The 15,912-nt window shown below is 43.6% G+C and overlaps 1 protein-coding gene across 1 annotated transcript; it reads left to right on the forward strand.

Annotated features, from left to right (window-relative positions):
• Nucleotides 1-12,856: 12,856 nt before the first annotated feature.
• LOC141098493 (olfactory receptor 6C75-like) lies at nt 12,857-13,786 on the forward strand. Its single transcript, XM_073586329.1, has one exon. The coding sequence runs from the start codon at nt 12,857-12,859 to the stop codon at nt 13,784-13,786; it is 930 nt and encodes a 309-aa protein (XP_073442430.1).
• Nucleotides 13,787-15,912: the final 2,126 nt, after the last annotated feature.

Here is a 15,912-nt window from a genome sequence, read left to right on the forward strand (position 1 = left end):
CAATGTCATGAGGCCATATCCCCGGCGCAACCTTCACCACAGGCGCAGGATATTTAAGTTGCGCCTATCACGTGCTCGGCGACTGGTGGAGTGCTCCTTTGCCATTCTTTTTGCCAAATGGCGGGTACTCCAGTCTGCCATTCAGCTGAGTGAACAAAATGTTAATGAAGTAGTGAAAGCCTGTGTGGTTCTTCATCACTTCACCAGGATGCATGATTGTTCCTCCTCTGCTGGTGTTGTGCGTAGGCCGGACAATGTGCCTAGGGTGAGACCACCTATCAACCATCAACATAGACCGATCTCTGGCCTCAAAGTGCGTGATCTTTTCACTAATTACTAGTGTTGAGCTTTCCGATACCGCAAGTATCGGGTATCGGCCGATATTTGCCGTATCGGAATTCCGATACCGAGTACCGATACTTTTTTCGTATCGGATACCGGAATCGGAAGTCCAAAATGCAATGAGCCACTTTTGTGGCTCTGATTGGCTGCCGAAATGACGTCATCATGATGCGCTGTCTGTGCGCATCATGATGCGCCGTCAGTTCGGGCCTTCGGGGGGGCTGTGCCGACTGTCCGGGGGTCTGTACCGGCCTGCCGGTGGTCTGTGCAGGCTCCGGTGGTCTGTGCCGGCCTGATGGTGGTCTGTGCAGGCTCCGGTGGTCTGTGCCGGCCTGCCGGGGGGCTGTGCCGGCCTGCCGGTGGTCTGTGCAGACTCCGGGGGTCTGTGCCGGCCTGCCGGTGGTCTGTGCAGGCTCCGGTGGTCTGTGCCGGCCTGCCGGTGGTCTGTGCAGGCTCCGGTGGTCTGTGCCGGCCTGCCGGGGGGCTGTGCCGGCCTGCCGGTGGTCTGTGCAGGCTCCGGGGGGCTGTGCCGGCCTGCCGGGGGGCTGTGCCGGCCTGCCGGTGGTCTGTGCAGGCTCCGGTAGTCTGTGCAGGCATCGTCCGATGGGACTACAAGTCCCATCGGGCGATGCCTGCTACCATGACAGTGATTGACACATTAGCCAATGATGGGACAGTAGTAGTCCCATCATCCGGCTAATGTGTTGAATGTAAAAAAAAAAAAAAATATATACATGCTACATACATGCTACATACATACAACATGCATACTACATATATACTACATGTAACATAAATACTACATACATGCTACATACTACATGCATGCTACATACTACATACATGCTACATACATACTACATACATAATACATATATACTACATGCATGCAACATACATACAACATATATACTACATGCATGCAACATGCATACTATATATATACTATATATACTACATGTAACATACATACTACATATATACTACATGCAACATGCATACTACATACATGCTACATATATGCTACATACATACTACATACATAATACATATATACTACATGCATGAAACATACATACTACATATATACCACATGCATGCAACATGCATACTACATATATACTATATATACTACATGTAACATACATACTACATATATACTACATGCATACTACATACATACTACATACATACTACATACATACACTACATGCATGCAACATACATACTACATATATACCACATGCATGCAACATACATACTAAATATATACCACATGCATGTAGTATATATGCATACTACATATATACTGCATATATACTACATGCATGCAACATACATATATACTACATACAATACATACATATACACTCACTGGCCACTTTATTAGGTACACCATGCTAGTAAGGGGTTGGACCCCCTTTTGCCTTCAGAACTGCCTCAATTCTTCGTGGCAGAGATTCAACAAGGTGCTGGAAGCATTCCTCAGAGATTTTGGACCATATTGACATGATGGCATCACACAGTTGGCGCAGATTTGTCGGCTGCACATCCCTGATGCGAATCTCCCGTTCCACCACATCCCAAAGATGCTCTATTGGATTGAGATCTGGTGACTGAGGAGGCCATTTGAGTACAGTAAACTCATTGTCATGTTCAAGAAACCAATCTGAGATGATTCGAGCTTTATGACATGGCGCATTATCCTGCTGAAAGTAGCCATCAGATGTTGGGTACATTGTGGTCATAAAGGGATGGACATGGTCAGCAACAATACTCAGGTAGGCTGTGGCGTTGCAACGATGCTCAATTGGTACCAAGGGGCCCAAAGAGTGCCCAGAAAAAATTCCCCACACCATGACACCACCACCACCAGCCTGAACCGTTGATACAAGGCAGGATGGATCCATGCTTTCATGTTGTTTACGCCAAATTCTGACCCTACCATCCGAATGTCGCAGCAGAAATTGAGACTCATCAGACCAGGCAACGTTTTTCCAATCTTCTACTGTCCAATTTCGATGAGCTTGTGCAAATTGTAGCCTCAGTTTCCTGTTCTTAGCTGAGAGGAGTGGTACCCAGTGTGGTCTTCTGCTGCTGTAGCCCATCTGCCTCAAAGTTCGACGCACTGTGCGTTCAGAGATGCTCTTCTGCCTACCTTGGTTGTAACGGGTGGCAATTTGAGTCACTGTTGCCTTTCTATCAGCTCGAACCAGTCTGCCCATTCTCCTCTGACCTCTGGCATCAACATGGCATTTCCGGCCACAGAACTGCCGCTCACTGGATTTTTTTTCTTTTTCGGACCATTCTCTGTAAACCCTAGAGATGGTTGTGCGTGAAAATCCCAGTAGATCAGCAGTTTCTGAAATTCTCAGACCAGCCCTTCTGGCACCAACAATCATGCCACGTTCAAAGGCACTCAAATCACCTTTCTTCCCCATACTGATGCTCGGTTTGAACTGCAGGAGATTGTCTTGACCATGTCTACATGCCTAAATGCACTGAGTTGCCGCCATGTGATTGGCTGATTAGAAATTAAGTCTTAACACACAGTTGGACAGGTGTACCTAATAAAGTGGCCAGTGAGTGTAGACGTACAGTACATATAACATAGAGTACATACTCACCGTCACTTGTCACTTTGATCCCCGAAGCCATTGTCGCCTGAGGAATAAATATCAAAATAAAAAAACACCAATATACTTACCCCGATCCGCAGAAGTCCACGAGGGTCCCACGTCCATCTTGCGTGGAGAACAGCAGCATCAGCTGATGCTACCGTTCTCTACCAGCTCCAGGAATACAATGACGGAAGGTAGGTATCCTTCCGCACTGTATTCCTCCACCACTGTAAAAAAAAGTCCCTAGTCTCACTTTATGCCATTGCTGCATGGGAATTTCCCACGCAGCAATGGCATAAAGTGAGACTAGGGACTTTTTTTTTTTTTTTAAAGTGGTGGAGGAATACAGTGCGGAAGGATACCTACCTTCCGTCATTGTATTCCTGGAGCTGGTAGAGAACGGTAGCATCAGCTGATGCTGCTGTTCTCCACGCAAGATGGACGTGGGACCCTCGTGGACTTCTGCGGATCGGGGTAAGTATATTGGTGTTTTTTTATTTTGATATTTATTCCTCAGGCGACAATGGCTTCGGGGATCAAAGTGACAAGTGACGGTGAGTATGTACTCTATGTTATATGTACTGTATGTCTATATGTATGTATTGTATGTAGTATATATGTATGTTGCATGCATGTAGTATATATGCAGTATATATGTAGTATGCATGTTGCATGCATGTAGTGTATGTATGTAGCATGTATGTAGCATGTATGTAGTGTATGCATGTAGCATGTATGTAGCATGTATGTTACATGTAGTATATATAGTATATATGTAGTATGCATGTTGCATGCATGTAGTATATATGTTGTATGTATGTTGCATGCATGTAGTATATATGTATTATGTATGTAGTATGTATGTAGCATATATGTAGCATGTATGTAGTATGCATGTTGCATGTAGTATATATGTAGTATGTATGTTACATGTAGTATATATAGTATATATAGTATGCATGTTGCATGCATGTAGTATATATGTTGTATGTATGTTGCATGCATGTAGTATATATGTATTATGTATGTAGTATGTATGTAGCATGTATGTAGTATGTAGCATGCATGTAGTATGTAGCATGTATGTAGTATGTATGTTACATGTAGTATATATGTAGTATGCATGTTGTATGTATGTAGCATGTATGTAGCATGTATGTAGCATGTAATTTTTTTTTTTTTTTTTTTTTTTTACATTCAACACATTAGCCGGATGATGGGACTACTACTGTCCCATCATTGGCTAATGTGTCAATCACTGTCATGGTAGCAGGCATCGCCCGATGGGACTTGTAGTCCCATCGGACGATGCCTGCACAGACTACCGGAGCCTGCACAGACCACCGGCAGGCCGGCACAGCCCCCCGGCAGGCCGGCACAGCCCCCCGGAGCCTGCACAGACCACCGGCAGGCCGGCACAGACCACCGGAGCCTGCACAGACCCCCCGGCAGGCCGGCACAGCCCCCCGAAAGGCCCGTACAGACCCCAGAGAGGCTGTACAAGGCAAAAATAGGGTTTTTCTTATTCCGATACCGGAAGTCCCATAGACTTGAATGGGACTTCCGGTATCGGAATCGGCGATACCCGATATTTTTTTTAGATCGGCCGATACCATCCGATCCGATACTTTTAAGTATCGGACGGTATCGCTCAACACTACTAATTACTTTATGGCACCTCAGGGGGAACCTTCTTGGCAAGAGCATGCTGGATCTATGTTGGCAATGTTGGTTTGATGTGTGTCAAAATATGTATATTTGTACTCCTTCTGAATCTATGACTGTTGAATTGATTTGGTAAGCATATTTTGATAGGGGTTTGGACAATTAAGACAGAGATGTAAAGTGTAGTTGCCAAATTTTTACTTTTGCCTTTTTTTTGGTATTTTTTTTTCGTTTGTAAGGCAAACATATTCTTGCCCAATGAAAAACTTGGGCAATGGCCCAAATTGGCCTTTTGGCATATTTCAACATTATTGTTAAAACAAAATTACAAACATATCCTACAACATAGATAGTGCAATAACAACATTGCAAATTTACACATTTGTAATCCAAAGTAAAAAAGAGGAGTTATCCATCATCAAAATGAGCTACACAAGATAATACTAACATTTATTCTGAAGGTTTTCAAATCATATTAATAAGCCACCATGACAGGCAAGGCTACTTACGCGTTTCTGACACATATTACATGTCTGTAATAAACACAATATTTCACAGCACTATACTGGGAAAGTCAAAGGATCAAATTAGAAGACTGACTTGATAATACATAGAGAGAGCGTGATGGTCTTGAGGCTGTTTGCCTTGATTTTGGAATATAGTTAGCTGGCCTAAATTTGACTAAGTGAATATGGACAGCACGCCTTTTCTATGCATTATCAAGTGAGTACTCTATTTTGATCCTTTGACTTTGCCAGTATAGCCCCGTGAAATATTGTATTTTTAACAGACATGTAATATGTCTCAGAAACGCATAAGGTAGCCTTGCCTGTCATGGTGTCTTAATCATATGATTTGAAAACCGTCATAAGAAATGTTAGTATTATCTGTTTTAGCTCATTTTGATGATGGAGAAAACCTCTTTGTTGTGAGTTCATTTTCCCCTTCATTACTGAGGCCCGAGGAACTCCCTCTTCTGGTAAAGAAAGGTAGTGAGCCTGATTATCAAACACCTGAGGCTGATGATGATGACTGGCTGAGTGGAGTCACTGACTGGATATAAGGATGCCGACGCCCTTCTGCCCTGCGGGTGATTTCTCGGGATCCTTGGAGACCAGTCTGAATTCCTGCTCCTCTAAAGCTAAGTTTGCTGCTCGGCCTTTTGCATTGGGCTTTGACTTTGTTTTGCTTTGTTTTTCTGGATTTCTGCCATTCCCTGCTGGGTGTGCTGAATTCCTTTAGCTCTGTCTTCTGAAAATACCTGAGTGCTGATTTAGTTTTTGAAGCCTAGCTGCTTCAGGGCCTTTTTCATATCAGCTTGTTGGCTTATGTTTTTGATAGGGTTTTGGCAGATTGCAGACAGCAGCCTTCCTGTCCTTTCCTATCTAGGTAGTTTTGGGCCCTGTCTTTGCTCAGTTTATCTTTCTGTCTGTGTTAGTGTTTTCATCTTGCTTCACCGTCATTATATGTTGGGGGCTGCCTATTGCTTTGGGGTCTGCTCTGGGGCAGTTTAGATTTCCCCTTTCTTTCTTTAGGCCTATTTAATTCTCCGGCTGTGATCGAGGGGTCTAGGGCATCGTAGGAACCCCCCACGGCTACTGCTAGTTGTGTTGATAGGTTCAGGGGTCTGCAATCTGATAGTTGCCAACTTCTCTGGTTTTCTGGACTTAGCTTGTATTTCTGTTTTTGCCTCCTACGGTGAATCGCTCATAACACTCTTTTTTACTTTGCCTTGGGATTTTAACCACCAGTTCAAACACACTGGACATCTCCTCCCATCAGACCGCTTAAGAACACTCATGTACAGTATGGGTTTACTAATTCCATGTTTTTAGCCACTTATAAATTGTGGAATGTTGGGGAAGGAGAAGGCGGAGGAGCAGCCTGTGGTTGCTGCTGACTACTTTGAGGAACATCGCCCTGTGTGGGTGCATACTGTTGCCCATGCTGTTGGTACTGACCTTCCTCCTTTGCTTGTTTGGGGTAGTGGCCATAGTAATACTGCTGAGGGGCATCTTGTTGTGGCGGGTAGGCCCGTGTCTCATACCCACCAATATAGCCACGTCGTCCCCAACCAGGTTGGGACCAGCCTCCAACACCCGGTGGGAATAAGTGGCCATATTGGTGAGGTTGGCTAGAGCCAGAAATCTGTTGCTGCTGTTGTGAAGGTTGGGTAGGGGGAGGAAGGGGGTGAGGTGTAGGCCCACGTATTAGAGGATGTTCAGACCCTGCTTGAGCAAGCATCTGTGTGGGTGGTCTCATGCACATTAGATTTCTGGGGGAAAGCTGCCATCTCTCCAGATATTCGAAAAGCTCATATGGGGTATTGGGGGGGTGCTTGCATCAAGCAGGATCTGAAAACATCCCCTAATATGGAGCCTGACCTCACGGGAAAGGGCACGGAGATAAGGGGTCAGGCTACGTGAGTAGGCCTCCTCCCCATCATCTGTAGTGACTCTAGAAAAAATAATTTAGGACCCCTGTGTCCACATTGGTCCTGCTCTCTTGAACAACGACCTGGCGCCTTCTTCGGCCTCGCCGGGATGTAACAGCAGCCTGTGGGGATCCCCGGATCTGGGCAGTTGGGCTGCTGCTCAAGTTGCCCTGCTCTTCCAGGATGGGTGATGGGGCAGTAGCAGACGGTCCTGGTGGTGTGGTTTGTTGGGCAGCCAATGGGTTCTCCTGTGATGACTCATCTTCACCCATGCTTCTTGTATGGGGAGAAGATGGGCCAGCCACCTCATCCCCTACAGGATCAATTATGGGCTCTGTCTCTGAGCCCGTTCCTTGATCTGTAAGGTTGGATTGAGTTCTGTTATGAAATAGAACAGAGGCAAAAATACATCAATATTTTTGGCCCTGTAAAGTATCGGTGTAATGTGGTGTGAGGTATGTACTTATGGTCTCAGATCCAGAATTGGGCCGAGGAAGGAGAGGCGGTCATAATACACATATTTTCGTTTCACGTAGCGCGCATCCCCACTCCTGGACCGCTGCTGACGATCCCGGCGGTATTGGTCCCGGATGCTTCGCCAACGTTTCATCACATCTTCCACTGCAATGTGACAGGAAATATTATCAATTTCACATATTTGATCGGTGACATTTGCAACCAGTAGTCTAGGCATGTGGCCTTCTGGGGTGTGCTTTGTAGCCAGGCTGCCATATCTATTTGGCACATGCAGGCCAGATACACAGGGTCAGAATAGTTTATGTATCAAGTAACTACACTTAATAACTTGGTTGGCTAAGAGGAAGAGGAGCTTGTTGCCAGGGAAAAATTATGGCAGTGTGAAACTATGTGTCACATCAAAATCTACCCGCCTCACGAGGCAAAAAGGAAAAGGACAGGAAGGGGAGGGGGGCAGAATATGTAATCATTTTTGTTTGTGAGGTATTATAAATAATTTGTACTTACTCAGTTTCTGCTGCTCCTCACGTGGCCGATCACCAAAGTCATGGAACACCTGGCGACATATGCGCCTCCATGACGCCTCCTTTCTTGCGCGGTTGGCATAATTGGGATCCCTTTGGACCCAAAGTTCTGGCCGCTCCTGCACTAATACTATAAGCATCTCCACTTTAAGGAAATATGGCACCATGACGCTGCTTTACTCCGTGGAGGCTGACTTCCTGGATGCCTGGAGCGCTTTTTGAGCTCTTTTTCATGTCTAGGCTTCCTGATGATGGATTGGCCCATTTCCTGTCAGCAGCCAAAAGACCTGCGTATTTCTCGCAAGTCACACGTGTGGTCAGTGTGTAATCCGTATTTTTTGCGCACCCATAGACTTGCATTGGCGTATTACGGGCGTAGTACGCTGACAATCGCAGCATGCTGCGATTGGCACGGACAGTAGAATACGGACGAGAAATATACGGCTGTTGGGAGCAAACCCATAGAGAATCATTTGTCCGTGTGTAATGCGTGCTTTTAGCGCCTCTCACTCGTCCGTATTCCTCGCTAGTGTGACCCCGGCCTAAGTCTGCTTCTGGTCACCCATTCCCTTTAACTACATTGGCTATGTTAGGATGATTTGCTGTCCAGTGCCAAGTCACCTGACCTCGGCAGCCAATTGCTGGCTACTTCTGTGATGTGTTGTCTATTGTGTCACCACGAAGCAGCCAGCGACTTTCTGCTGTGGTCATATGCAGTGATGAGGCGGCGTGACGAAAAGGTGGGTGACTGTCACCGCCATGTTACACAATTTTTCAGATGAGGTCCTTTATTATTACATAAGGGAAATGTAACCCTCTAATATAATTCATACAGCATACTTATAGACTACGACACCATGAATGGCTCACGCACATACACTTGTTTCAGGATGGTTGGAAGTCACATTTGTGAGACCTGCTTTCCCCTTCACAGCCTCACTTACAGTGGTAGTAGCATTAGGGTACATAATGGAGCAGGACAGATAACAATGAGGTCAGTATGCTTATCATTGAGGTTGGACCCCTTCCATCATTGAGGTTGGAGATAGACCCCAGGCTGACTTGCTGCAGTTGGATCGAGCTATGACTCTGGGCAAAAGAGAAGTTCTAGATGATGGATTACGGCTGTTTGCTAGACATGACGGTTACACTGTGATTGGTGTGAAGAGTATGAATTTTATTCTTTGGCCATCTATTGACCAGTGGAGAAATTTTGGGACAAATGGAATTAGAAATAATTGAGTAGAACATAGAAGTTGAGGAAAACTTAAATGGTTAGTTGGTTTGTTGATCGATAAAAGACATGGGAAAGTAAGGGGGACATAACAGAAACAGCCTTTAGGCTGAAGGTCAAAATGATTAGTGCCTTCACCTTGCACCGCAGACATTGAACGTGATTGTATTTCTGATCCATTCCGGAGAGGTGTGATTACTGATCAGTATTGAACATCTGACTCCCCACATGGGTCTCACTCAGAAGTCTGTTTTTCACATTGACTTCCATATGTGTCTTTCACAGATGGCACTCGTACTTATAATAGTCTATGGGTTATATTGCATGTTCAATTTATTCAGCGGGCCAAGTGATCCACTCAAAAATGCGGAGACTTGTCCGATATTGATCTTAGTGTCAGCTTAAACTCGCCAATGCAAGTCTATGGGTCAGTGAAGAAATCGATGAGCACTCGGATGTCATCCATGTGCTGTCTGTTTTTCACGAACTGCTTGATAAGATAATGTTGAGAAACCACAATAAGTTATGTTTTTATCCAAGAATAATAAACAAAATTATGGCCAAAATCTAATGGTAAAAACTTACACATTGACTAAACTCTGATGACACTTTCATAAAAAAACCACTGGGGAAATTCGGATCTATCTTTTGCATATAAGAAAAATCACTGATGTCTGAATGAGCCCTAAGGCTGCCTAGGAAGGATTGTTTTCCTGTAGGAGGGTGGACAAATGTGTTGACTTGGACAAATGAAAATAGTTAAAATGCATATGTGCCACATGACATGTATCTCTGTCTGGTGTATACTGTGCCTCATATTGTTGTAAATACGTGGTTACTGTTTATTAGAAAGTTGCAGTTAGGGCTGTGGCCACTAGGGGAAGACACAGTGCAGGTAAAGGAAAGGCCTTAAGAACAGCTAGTCTAGGAAAAGACAAGTCATGGTGCGCGGAGCTAGTGGAACAGGAGAAGGGGATTTCCAAGCTGAAGGGATAAAAGGGGGAGGTTCTGAGACCTAAAGAAGAGAAGAGCTCAGGAGGAGACAGAGGGAAGAAGAGCTCAGGAAGAGAGACACAGAAGAAGAAAATAGAGAGGGAGCACAGAAAGGGGGGTGGCCCCAGGAGACAGCAGAAGGGACAAACAGCTTGGGGTACCAAACTGCTGGAGAGCTGGGCACTGAAGGGAAGTAGGTCTGGCAGTGGGTGGGCGGGCTAAGTAGGTGATCTGTCAATGTGTTCGTAGTGACACTCCTGTTTTTTCTACCTCTCCCCCGTCTCATGATGATGTCCCTGACAATTTGGCTGATTTCTCTGATGTGTTTGGTGAGAGCAAGTCTGCGTCCTTGCCTCCTCATAGTAGTTATGACTGCGCGATCGAGTTAGTGCCCGGTTGTAAATTTCCCAAGGGGCGGCTCTTCAATTTATTTGTACCTGAACATGATGCTATGCGATCCTATATCAAAGAATCCTTGGAGAAGGGTCATATCAGACCATCCTCTTCACCTTTAGGTGCTGGCTTTTTCTTTGTGGCCAAGAAAGATGGCTCATTGAGGCCATGTATTGACTATCGTCTCCTTAATAAAATCACTGTTAAATATCAGTATCCGTTACCCCTGACTTCCGATTTATTCTCCAGAGTGAAAGGTGCTAGTTGGTTTGCCTCCTGAGCATATTTTCAGGTCTGCTTGTCTCCTGCTCCGTCCTGCATCTTTCAGATAAGTTATTTGTCTTCTTGAATCTTTTTTTGCCTTGGATCCATTTTTGCTTGTCTCTGATTTTTGCTTAGCTGGCGTTAGTTCAGCCTGGTTCTCTGTTGGGAAGTGTGCTGGACCCTGTTCCATATGCACCGCGTATGTTAGTCTTTTTAGGAACCAGTTCACACCAGAGTTCAGATCTAGTGGGGGGAGAGGTCGTGTGGCCTCAGTATTTTTGCATATCAGACGTGTTGGATGTTTCTTAGGGTTTTATTCCGTGATTGCAGACAGTATCCTTTCCTGTCCTATCTAGACAGTTTGGGCCCCATCATTTGCTTACTCTATTCTCTGCCTGTGTTTTGTGCTTCATCTTGTCTCACCGGCAATATATGTTTGGGGGCTATCTATTCCTTTGGGGTTCTACTCCGGGGCAGTTTAGCTTTCCCATTTCTCTCTTTAGGTTTAGTTAATTCTGTGGCTATGCCGAGGTGTCTAGGGCATCGTAGGTACATCCCACGGCTAATTCTAGTTGTGTTGTCAGTTTAGGGGTCTGCAATCCGCTAGCTACCAACCTCTCTGTTTATCTGTCTATTCCCCGTTATCCTCCTCAGTTACCTAATCATAACAGTGATTGCTGTGGCCATGGGCCTATGGCAGCCACAGTGAGAGAGTCTGAAATGACGTTGCATCGGGGAAGCAGAGGAGGAAAGGAGGAGATGTGTTTACGGGTACCCAGGCGGGTGTGTAGGAGCTGTCCGGAGCTGTTGATGCTGGAAAAGGAACCTAAATAAAGGAAACTGTTTGAACATCTATGGGCTCCGGTCTCCAGTCTTTGGGAACACACTTTGGCCGTTGCAAGGTACTGTGCGTGCTGTAGGGACCTCCCCCCCAGTTGGCACATGTTCCTACATTCTAACAATTGAGCAATGTAAACAGTGTAATGATCACACTACAAGCTACCAAAACTCTCGATCACTGGGCATAATAATTTTTAAGCTTCTTTGAATATCACCGTTCTTGACAACACATCATAAGGTACAGTACAAACAGGTCAAGTGCTGCTGAGAACAATGAACATGAACAATAACAGTCTATATGAACATAATGAGTGATTACTGAGTGCTCTGTGTACATCAGAAAAATGGTCAGAAGGAAATTACACAGCAATAGAGAGCAGTATAGATGTAAATCAGTACAACCTTTCTGTGTCTCTCATTGTTATCTCACTCTGTGTCTCACTCCTCTTCCCCTCACCATAGAGTATAATAGGTGGTGTAACATGACACCTCACTGGGCTGGCAGTCTATCTTGTCTTGAGGAAGACCGTTGAAATGTTTTTTTTTCAGGATTGATAGTATGCTCAAGAAGCAAGGGTGAGGGAAAGTGGCTCATAAATGAAGAGAGAAGTAGCATTCTCTGATATGATATATTACAAAGTTTCACCTGATGAACGAGCATTTTCCTTAGTGAGCTTTCCTGGAAAAATGCTCATTGATGACAATCATGCAGTGGTAATGGACAATGGACCTTTAGGATAGATCATCAATATCAGACAGATGGGAGTCCAACATGTGATCAACTGTTTGAAGCTGTAGATGCATTAGAGCTGGCCAAGAGACAGTGTATTAAGCCATGATATATGGCTTTTACACAGTATACATCGAGCCACATACAGGTTATTGATGACCTACGTCATGGCTCATCAAGAAATGTAATAGTAAACCCCTTTATGTCCTGTTTTAAGGTAGTAAATGTTAACCCTGTTTTTCCAACCGATTGGAATACCTTCATTCGTTGTATGAGTTCATACTCGATGCTTTCAATGATGAATATCGATTACTTTTCAGGTCCTGACTTTCCGTAACTATGTGTGGACAGAATGAGACCGCCGTGACCCAATTCCTACTTCTTGGATTCCAGAGCTTTAATAATCTGAAAGCGATAATTTTTATAGTTGTATTTTTAATGTACATGGTCATATTGATTGGAAATCTCTTTGTTGTTATACTCGTGTCAACCCATCACCGTCTGCAAGTTCCCATGTTTTTCTTTCTAAAGCACTTGGCACTTGTGGACATTTTGTTCACAACCAACATTGTACCCAATTTGTTGTATGTTATACTTATGGAAGGTGGAAAAATATCCACAAACGGTTGCTTTGTGCAATACTATATTCACTGCATTTGTATATACACCCAGTCTGTCATCCTGTCTGTAATGTCCTTAGATAGGTATATGGCCATCTGTCAACCTCTTCGTTATTCTTCTGTCATGAACCCTAAAGTTTGCCTTCACCTAGCTTTCTGGTCCTGGGCTGCTGGTTTCTTTATTATTCCAAGTGAATTTCTTTTGATTTTCCAGCTACAATTCTGTGGTTCCAACACCATTGACCACTTCTTTTGTGACTTTGCTCCTTTTCTTAGTCTTGCTTCATCAAACACAGAAATAATTCGCTGGCAGGACTTTACCATCTGTGTTTTTCTCATCTTCCTTCCATTTTTGTTTGTCATTGTGTCCTATATCTACATTTTTATAACCATCATGAAAATCTCTACTGCCTCAGGGAGAAGGAAGGCTTTTTCCACATGTAGCTCCCACCTGGCTACTGTCAGTACCCATTACAGTGCCTTGGTCACTGTATATATTTTTACTGCAAGAGGAAAAGACCTTCATGAAAATAAATGGAGGTCTCTGTTATACACCTTCCTTACCCCGCTCATCAACCCCATGCTATATAGCATGAGGAACAAAGAATTCAGAAAAGTGTTAAAAAAATTAACTTACACAAGAAACTGAAGAATTTTTTACCAACAGAAATGTTTAATAAAGGGAATCTATTCTATCATCTCTGCTTTGTATTCCCTCTACTAAAAAAATAAAGATGTCGAATTTATAATTTGTATGGATTAAATTGTACCCTCTACATTCATGAAAAAAGGGCAAAATACCTACAGTTCACAGTGGATCTGTTTGTGACCAGTCAACTTTAAAACAAAAGACTTCTCACAAGTTATTTCTCATGGAGGGGCATAGGGGCCAAACATTTAGGGATGCAAAATCTCAAAGTAAAGGAAAAATGTGGTGGTGGTATTGGTAGAGCTGAAGATCACTTGCCCTGACTTCTGCATGAGTGTTCCAGCTGTCTAAGCGAGTGCCACTTTTGACTTTACCGATGTCTTAACAGCTGGATCCAGTGGTGGAGCAGAGAGTCATCAGGTCTTTGCTCCATCACTCTCCATCCTGTAGACCAGAGGCCAACAAGACGTCACTATCAGGGAGCAGGCAGCACAATGATGTCACTGCTTTGCTCCAGGTTAGTATAATCTTTTTTTGGGGGGTGGTATAACGGTGGTACTATTACTCTTGGAAGAGTTCAGGGGTACCATTTTTAAGAGGGTACTAAGGGGCAGTAATACTTTCTAAAGAGGGCACTCAAGGGACATCATTTGTTTTAAATGGACGCTCAGGGGTATTATTAATGAGTCCGGGAGAGCAATACTTGCCTTGCCCTAGGCGTTGGCAACCCAAGACTTTAGATTATGACCAGTTATGACTACTGCACTGGCATGGGATCTTCTGTATCCTGTGCCTTATACATCCTCCCTGGCCATTTAGGCTCTAGTTTTTTCTTTATTGAAGACTATAGTTCAGGTTTTATTTCTGCGACGGCACAATATTGGTTCCCTGTTTTTTTTGTAGACCTGAATAAATGTACATTTTACATATATGATACTGGACAGTAAAATGTACAGTAATTAACACAGTACTATGTTGTGAGTGGTTATGGTCAAAGAAATGAAAAATTACATCAAAGGAAACATGTCTATTCATGTTTCTCAAACAACGAGCAGCATGAATGGCAACCTTACTGTAACCATGTACACCATTTTCTGAAAAGCTCCAGTATTTCAGAGAGATTATACTTTGAAGAATCAGCTATATTCAGAGTTGAGCGTTTGCCACTTGTCGGCTCTTCCCAGCCCCGCTGGGAAGAGCCAGCCACGTAGCCGTGCTGGACAATACTAGTCTCTTTCTATAGTTTCTAGTTTGATTTCCCATAACTTATTTTAGTTGCAATCAAGAAACAGATGAATTCCAGCGGGAAACCAAAAATTCTTAAAATTTACACATTTATTATTCCACAATTAAAAATATGAAAAAATAGTGCACCGCAAAAATTATATAGATACTAGTTGTTGCAACATATTGCACGAGAATAGCGTTATACAATGCATTTACCAATGTGTTTCGACATAGGTCTTAATCATGGCATCAGACAAAAGGAACTAAACTCCTTCTTATGGTTCTTCCTAATAAAATTAATTACTGTTGCCGGGACTCACAATCTCACTATGTGAATAAATCAACGCTTACTTGCAAATACAGTAGAAGAACAATAGAAAAATACATTATATCTAAAAATATATACCGTAATAGACAAACATGGGGCAAGCAAATTAAAACCAAAGTTCAAGGCAAGAGGAAAAAAGCAATAATCAGATAGATCTAATATTGCAGAATTAGGTCTTGTCTATGATTTAATCCATATGGTGTTCTAGTTTCAAGGGTGAAGATCCAGAAGGATTCTCTATTTAATAGTTTCCTCCTGTGATCTACACCCCTGTATGGTTTGTAAACCTTTTCTATACCGCAAAAAAAACAAAACTTGATGTATTCCCCTTATGCACTTGCAAAAAATGTCTAGATACTGCAGAAGGGGAAATAGCTGCTGCATTAATCGCATCAGATAAATGCCTTCTGATTCTAGTTTTAAGGGAACACGTAGTGCAGCCTACATATTGTAATTTGCACAAAGTGCATTCAATAAGCTACACTACAGTTGCAATCAAGCACCCCAAATGCCGTTCATGCTGCCTGCTGTTTGGGCAAATAACATCTTTTTAACTGATGCGATAGAGCCG

The sequence above is a fragment of the Dendrobates tinctorius genome, unplaced genomic scaffold (genome assembly GCF_039654945.1).
Source record: "Dendrobates tinctorius isolate UK_male_01 unplaced genomic scaffold, ASM3965494v1 ptg000092l, whole genome shotgun sequence".
Taxonomy (NCBI): Eukaryota; Metazoa; Chordata; class Amphibia; order Anura; family Dendrobatidae; genus Dendrobates; species Dendrobates tinctorius.

Coding starts and splice junctions, on each gene's coding strand:
- LOC141098493 (XM_073586329.1), top strand. CDS start 12,857: ATGTGTGGACAGAATGAGACCGCCGTGACCCAATTCCTACTTCTTGGA.